Source organism: Balaenoptera acutorostrata, chromosome 9, assembly GCF_949987535.1.
Source record: "Balaenoptera acutorostrata chromosome 9, mBalAcu1.1, whole genome shotgun sequence".
In the NCBI taxonomy this organism is placed as follows: domain Eukaryota; kingdom Metazoa; phylum Chordata; class Mammalia; order Artiodactyla; family Balaenopteridae; genus Balaenoptera; species Balaenoptera acutorostrata.
The window spans coordinates 27,614,149-27,621,447 of NC_080072.1; the positions used below are offsets into that span (position 1 = coordinate 27,614,149).

The 7,299-nt window shown below is 45.1% G+C and overlaps 1 protein-coding gene across 1 annotated transcript in view; it reads left to right on the top strand.

The window, feature by feature from the left end:
* LOC103011073 (zeta-crystallin-like) overlaps window positions 1-5,274 on the top strand; it is a 39,047-nt gene extending 33,773 nt beyond the window's left edge. The window contains 5 exon segments of the mRNA XM_057553248.1: window positions 2,346-2,475; window positions 4,127-4,319; window positions 4,321-4,543; window positions 4,546-5,036; window positions 5,248-5,274. Of these exon segments, the coding sequence (XP_057409231.1) occupies window positions 2,346-2,475; window positions 4,127-4,319; window positions 4,321-4,543; window positions 4,546-5,036; window positions 5,248-5,274 (1,064 nt within the window).
* Window positions 5,275-7,299: the final 2,025 nt, after the last annotated feature.

Below are 7,299 nucleotides of genomic sequence, written 5' to 3' on the forward strand. Positions count from 1 at the left end.
TTCTTTCATCAGCATCTTATAGTTTTCTGAGTACAGGTCTTTTACCTCCTTAAGTAGGTTTATTCCTAGATATTTTATTCTTTTTGTTGCAGTGGTGAATGGAATGGGATTGTTTCCTTAATTTCTCTTTCTGATCTTTCATTGTTAGTGTATAGGAATGCAAGGGATTTCTGTGCATTAATTTTGTATCCTGCAACTTTACCAAATTCACTGATTAGCTCTAGTAGTTTTCTGGTGGAATCTTATCTATGTAATCCCAACTGCATCCCTGGACAAGAAACCTAACCCATCTGAGCCTCATCTGTAGATGGGGATATTAATGGTACCTCCCTTGAAGGTGTGTTTGAAGATTAACTGAGCTAATACCCATAAAGTGCTTAGCACAGAGCTGGATACACAATGAGAGTTTCGTCAAGGTTCACTTTTAAAAAAAAATAAATTTATTTATTTTATTTATTTATTTTTGGCTGCATTGGGTCTTCGTTGCTGTGCACGGGCTTTCTCTAGTTGCGGTGAGCGGGGGCTACTCTTCGTTGTGGTGCTCGGGCTTGTCATTGAGGTGGCTTCTCTTGTTGCGGAGCACGGGCTCTAGGCGTGTGGGCTTCAGTAGTTGTGGCACACAGGCTTAGGTGCTCTGCGGCATGTGGGATCCTCCCGGACCAGGGCCCGAACCCGTGTCTTCTGCATTGGCAGGCAGATTCCCAACCACTGTGCAAGCAGGGAAGCCCAAGGTTCACTTTTATTTAATACTGTTATTACCTTTGCACTTCCCTCTGGAGAATCTCAAGGTAGAGCAAATTTCCCCAGAAACTACTTTGCGGTAGAAAGAATATTGGCTTTGAAACTGGAACACTTGGGTTCAACTCCTGCCACAATATATGTTCTTCCTCACTGTGACCTTAATTCTTCTGAGCCTCAGTTTCCTCACTGTACAATGGAGCACAAATACCCACTTCACAGACTTATGAAGACCAAAGCAAATGAGATAAATGTACAAGAAAATGTTTTCTAAAGTGCAACCGCATTCTGCTAATGTATGAATTATAATTATTAACCCGGCAAATAGTGTTCTGTGGCAAGCACTTTTCTGGTGATTTTCCTTCCTGCTCTCTTGTTGACTCAGTACATGTCAACAGATGACTCCATTTTAACCTAAATGTCCCTTGCCCAAGCTAATTGCTAATTTAGACTTAAACTGTGCCCAACTCACCATTAGAATTCAAACCTTGGAACTCCATTAGGGATGCATAATGCTACATTTTCCTTCACTGAAATTAATCAGCTGCAAATGATTAAATTACTATATATAGTGTGAAACACAACAAAGCTGTAATTTTTATATAAATTCCAGAATGTTACATTATTTCCCTTCAGCACTGACATCGGAATAATTCCTCCACAATCATTGCTTTGTCTTCTGTAAAATAAAATTTAAAAAACCCATTGCTCTTCAAGCGTACCAGGGTCTGCGTTCAATATTTAATATGATTAATGTTTACTGTATTTGTTGTGGGGTTGTCTGCTAATTGTGGCGTTAAGCCGCACCCCCTTCATCATCTTTGGGGGCTGAGGGATGTTGGTTCAGAACCACTGTTTGAGAAAGTATCAATTAAAATTCAGCTCCGTTGAGCACATGAATCTTTCTTGTTGTTTGTTTGTGGTGCCCGGCATATCTGGTGGCAACACCTCTCCTCCTCTCCCCCTCTCCTCGCTGCAGGAACAGATTGAGATTCTAGGCAACTTCTCAGTGAGCATGCAGCCTGTGGGGAAGCCCCAGGCTTGCTCAGCAAGCGTGCGGGGCCAGGGAATCTAACTTGCAATCCGAACAGTGCGCTTCTCTGGCAAAACCCTCCACCGCTGGAATGAGACAGGTGGTTAAAGGAAGGTCTGGATGTACGTGAGGTAAGCAAGGCATCCCAGGGCTAAATCTAAGAAGGCAGCCAGTGCGCGTACATGACCCGGGGAGCCACTTCAGACTCCTTAAGTTTTGTGTCCCAGCCACCTCCCTCTTAAGGACCACGCCTCCTTACATATTGCACCCCAGGCACCTCACTCGCATCCCACTCCGATTAAGAGGACCTAGTTGAGAGTCAGGGAACCTGAATGGCGACGCAGTGTGCCCTGGCATCACCGTGACGGACCTCGGATCCGCCTCTTAACCTCTCTGGGGCTTTGCTTTCTTATCTGTAAAATAGGGATGATCATCTCTGCTGGGCAGATTTAGGATTGAGACAGCGCTTTGTCAACTGGAGGATGCCCTCCAAACGTCATGAGTAGCGGGCATTTTTCTGGCTAGCCTCTCCACCGCCGCAGGTCCTCTGGTTTCCGCCTCAAATCCCCTACAGCTTTTGTGGGGGAAGCCCTAGGCAAAATCTTGAAAATGCTGCCAGCCAAGGACTCTCAGTCCCCAGACGGCTTCCAAAACCCAGAGAAGGCGTCTCCACGGTTGCTGCTGCCCGCAGCTCCTTCCGGATGGTGAGGTTCCGTTCTCCTGCTGGCTCTGAGGCCCAGTTGTGCCGGCTCTTCCCGGGCCACCGCAGTGGTGGAGTGGTCTCTTCTCTTGCCCTCCCCCATCCCTGTCAATTCTGAAGGACAACTGCCTTGCTCTCCCAGGGTCTCTCAAAGAATACGTGGACAAACTTCTCTTGGTAGCCTTGTTCCCTCTGGAGACCATACACATGACCAGGAAGGCTGGTTTCAAAGTCTTCTCTCTCAGAGCTCTCGTTCCTTCCCCTCATCTCCCTCACCTCTGTTGGGACTTGCCCCCAGATACATGATCACTGCTTTCTACCCAAAGCCTGAGTTGCACACTTACACTTGGCCTCACTGAGTACTGACTGGGTACCCTCTGTTTTGGGGGTACACAGAGCCTGTCATCCTCCTCACCCCAAGAGCTCACAACCCATGGGATATTCCCTCACCAAGACCACTTCAGAAATTCCTCTCTACATTAACGGATTCTCCTTTCATCCTTACTGGGAATAGGCTTCCTCCCAGACTGCCAGCAGCTAGAAGGTGGGGATCCCAAATATTTTAGCCTCCATCAGCTACAGAAGAATAAGAACCAACCCTGTGCCATTTTGACATCGATTTGTCCTTTCAGAATTGGGAAGAGATTTCTTCTTAATTGATTCACACATTCTCCACTGATTTCTTTTGCCAAAGGAGGCATATTTATAAACAGGCTGCCCAGTTTGGCCAATGGGCAAAGGGATGCTCAGATGAGGGTGGGATTGAACATTACACCTTGACCTAGAATTGATGCTCAGCCAGGGTGCACCAGCAGGTCCACACAGGTTATTAGCATGCTGAAATACTTCTGTAGCAGTTGGTCCATAGCCACCTCCAAACGCCCCTCTGCATCTCTGCTGCCCAGGTCCTCTGGGTCCCCTGGACTCCCCTACAATCCAACAGAAGGGGCCTGGCCCCCCAGGGGTTCTTTAGACCTCTGCTCCAGCACTGGGGCCAGGGTTCTTTTCCATTGGCTGGTGCTCCTGACATGCTGGTTGTTAACTGGTCTGAAGATCACCCCAACCCTCGCAGCTAACTAATCACGCGGCTGTCCCCCAGATAGCCACTTCGAAACCTGTGACAAGAAAAGCATTGGGTTGTTTAGGACCTGTGCAGAAGAGGAGAGGCAGCACTTGTGGAGTGTGGAGTTCCGGAGTTTGGGGGTACCTTGAAGCCTAGGCCTGCTTTCTCAATCTTACTGCCCTCCTGCAGTTCCTCTGGCATCCTGGTTAAGACCAGAACATCCCACCAATGACAGCTGTTCTGAGACATGACTCAGTATTTGTGGGGCAACACTCAAGGAAATAGTCACTTCAAATTTATCCTATTTTACCATGCAGACTACTTGTGGGAAGAGAAAACATTTTTTGCCTCCTGCCAAAACAAAGTCCTTTGTGTGGGTCAAGAGGCCTTACCCTGACCCTGTAGCTTCAAGATAATACTGGCCTCTCTAAGCAATATATTTTCATTTTCGGCATTTGAGAAATCCATGCACAACACTAGCGGGAAAGAAGGTATGGTACATATATACCATGGAATATTACCCAGCCATAAAAAAGAATGAAATAATGCCATTTGCAGCAACGTGGATGGACCTAGAGATTGTCATACTGAGTGAAGTTCTAATTAAAGTCCAAATGTGTGGTATAAACCCAGTGGACACATATATTCGCTCTGGTACTTACAGTAGAAAACCACTTCTACTTTATACTCCTGGCTTAGATGTGGCTGGGATAATAGAATCTGTTGGAGAGAGTGTATCTGCTTTCAAGAAAGGCGACAGAGTTTTCACTACCGGCACGATCTCTGGGGGGCCACGCAGAGTATGCTCTGGCAGCCGATCACACTGTTTACACCCTGCCAGAAAAACTGGACTTGAAACAAGGAGCTGCCGTCGGGATCCTGTATGTTACTGCTTATCGAGCTCTGCTCCCCAGTGCCCATGTGAAAGCTGGAGAAAGTGTTCTGGTTCATGGGGCTAGTGGAGGGATTGGAATAGCAGCATGCCAGATTGCTAGAGCTTATGGCTTAAAGGTTTGGGCACAGCTGGTACTGAGGAAGGACAAAAGATTGTTTTGCAAAATGGAGCCCATGAAGTGTTTAATCACAAAGGAGCTAATTACATTGATAAAATTAAGAAATCTGTTGGTGAAAAAGGAGTTGATATGATTACTGAAATGTTAGCTAATGTAAATCTTAGCAATGATTTGAATCTTTTGTCACATGGAGGACGAGTAATAGTTGTTGGCAGCAGAGGTCCTATTGAAATAAACCCACGGGACACCATGGCAAAGGAATCTAGCATAGTAGGAGTTGCTCTCTATTCATCCACCAAGGAGGAATTTCAGCAGTTTGCAGCAGTCCTTCAAGCTGGAATGGAAGTTGGTTGGTTGAGACCAGTAATTGGTCCCCAGGATCCGTTGGAGAAGGTGGCCCAGGCTCATGAAGATATCATTCATAGCAGTGGGGCTGTTGGAAAAATGATTCTTCTCTTAAAATGGTTAATCCTTCCACAGATCTCCTGCGTAATTAAAGTTTCTTACCTCAGTTTTACGTATACTAAAAAAAAAAAAAGAAAAGAAAAAAGCATTGGGTTATACTTTGAAGCATACTAAACATCTTAAAAAAATTATTTCAGTGACAAAAGTCTTGTTACTGGACAAGATGAAATTTCTGCTGAGTGGACAAACTCTAGTTTAGCAAACTCAAACTGCCCCTTTATCCTCATGCTTTCAGAATATAATCACAGCCAACAAGTACTGAGTACCACTCAATGCCAGGCACTGTTCTAAGTGCTCTACGTGCAGGATCTCACTGAATCCCCTCTGCAACACTGTGACTTGTAGGCATTTTTATTATCATTTAACAAGTGGACACTAAGATTCAAAGAGTTTAAGTAATTCGTTCAAAGTATCACACTAGAAAGTGGCAGGGCTGGGACCCAAACCCAGGATGAGTGACTCCAAAGCTCTTAAACTTGAAGCTAAATTATTTGGTATATACTCTCATACGTGTTAGTTATCTTCTTCTTGCTGTTGTTATATAATCTTCACTATTCTAGCGCCCTTAGGAATGCCTCTGTGTGTGTGTGTGTGTGTGTGTGTGTGTGTGTGTGTGTGAGAGAGAGAGAGAGAACGAGAGAGAACAGGAATGGACGTCTGTGTGGTGATGTTGCATATACACATACAGTTGTTGCCAGGTCCCTGCTCCCCATCATTTTATGTGGTTCCTTCTGACTGCCTGGGTTGTCTAAGATTGAAAGCTACTCTATGTCAATGCCTTTGATTCACTTACTCAGAACCCATATGGGTGCCACATGAAAGCCAGTCCTCTGTTAAGGCCACAATAGTAATAAGTCCTCTGTTAAGTACCACAATAGAGGAATAAGAATCAGTAAGTGAAAACTTCTGGGACCAGGCAGGAGGAGACTGCTAGCTCCGTCCCTAACTCTGTTCCTCCTTCCCTCCCTCCCTTCCTTCTTTTTCTCCAAGTCAACACCAAGAAGGGCACTGGAGGTTTATTGAAGAGCCTGTGAGAAAGAGCAGTGAGGACCCAGAACATTCCATGTCTCCAGACCTGTGTGCATCTTTGTGGGTCTGGGTGGAATGGGGACCATTTTGGTGGACTCTGATGGCTTTTTTAAACCATGAATTCCATTCAGAGTAGTTTTCTTGGGGATAGACAATTTAAGATGTGAAACAAAAGTCAAAAAGATGAAGTGGATCTGTTTCCTCTAAGGACGGTTCCCCTTCCAGACCAGGCAAAGGCCGTGCCCCGGCTGTAACCCATTCATTCGCCTGGGGGTGTCCAGGCCTGGAGAGACTCTGTCCCCTTTAACCTCTGGAGGCTGCTTAGTCAGGGTGCCAGGCTCCCTGCCCTCCCACCCCCATGACGGACAGTGGTCCAAAATGTCCATCATCTTTTTGCACAAGGTTTGCTGTTCATTAAAAAAATCACCTTTCTTGTGGACAAGAAAATTACCTTTTTTTTTTTTTCACCTTTGAGCTCAAAATCTCACTTACATTAGGGCTTGGACGAGCTGCAAATCCAGTCCAATCCAGAAATGCCCAATAAAAAGACTAATTTGAATTTTGCCCCAGACCAAATTATGGGGAGGAAGTTAGTGGAGGGAGGAACCTAGAGTCTGTCATTGCATTTCTAATTACGTTGTTTCTCCTAGTGTGGGAAGAATGGAACCCTGGCCCAGGGATCTGAGTGCAGGCAGCCCCTGTGTCCGGGTGGTTTCTTCCAAGTGCCCCTCCCCACCAGGCAACAATGCCCTCTGCTTCATGGACACCTGGGGCCAGGATCTAGCAGCAAAGCATCTGAGACTGTGTTAAACTGGAGAGAAACTCAGCCAGAGGTTGACATCGCCATTGCGCCACCTGCTGGAAGTTTGGGAAAACACTCTGAAATTCATGGTTTGGCTGTAACTAGTAACTTCACAATCCTAATGATTATTTGTAATACTTCTCATTTCGTCTTATTACACAAGTTACACAGGTTTTTGAAGACAATTTAAGAGGTTCATAAAATTAAAACAAAACATAAAAATCACTCACAATCCTGTCACCCAGAGATTACCATCGTTGATATTTTGTTGGCTTTCCTTCCATCCTTCCAGTTTTTTTTCTACTTAGATATATGTAAATTCATACAAACTATTAGTCTCATTCAGTACACATTATTCTATAGCCTAATTTTTAGGATTAACAATGTCTTCAATATTTTTGCATGTCATTAATTATAATCTGCAACATGACTTTTCCTTAGCAGTTTTTTATATCC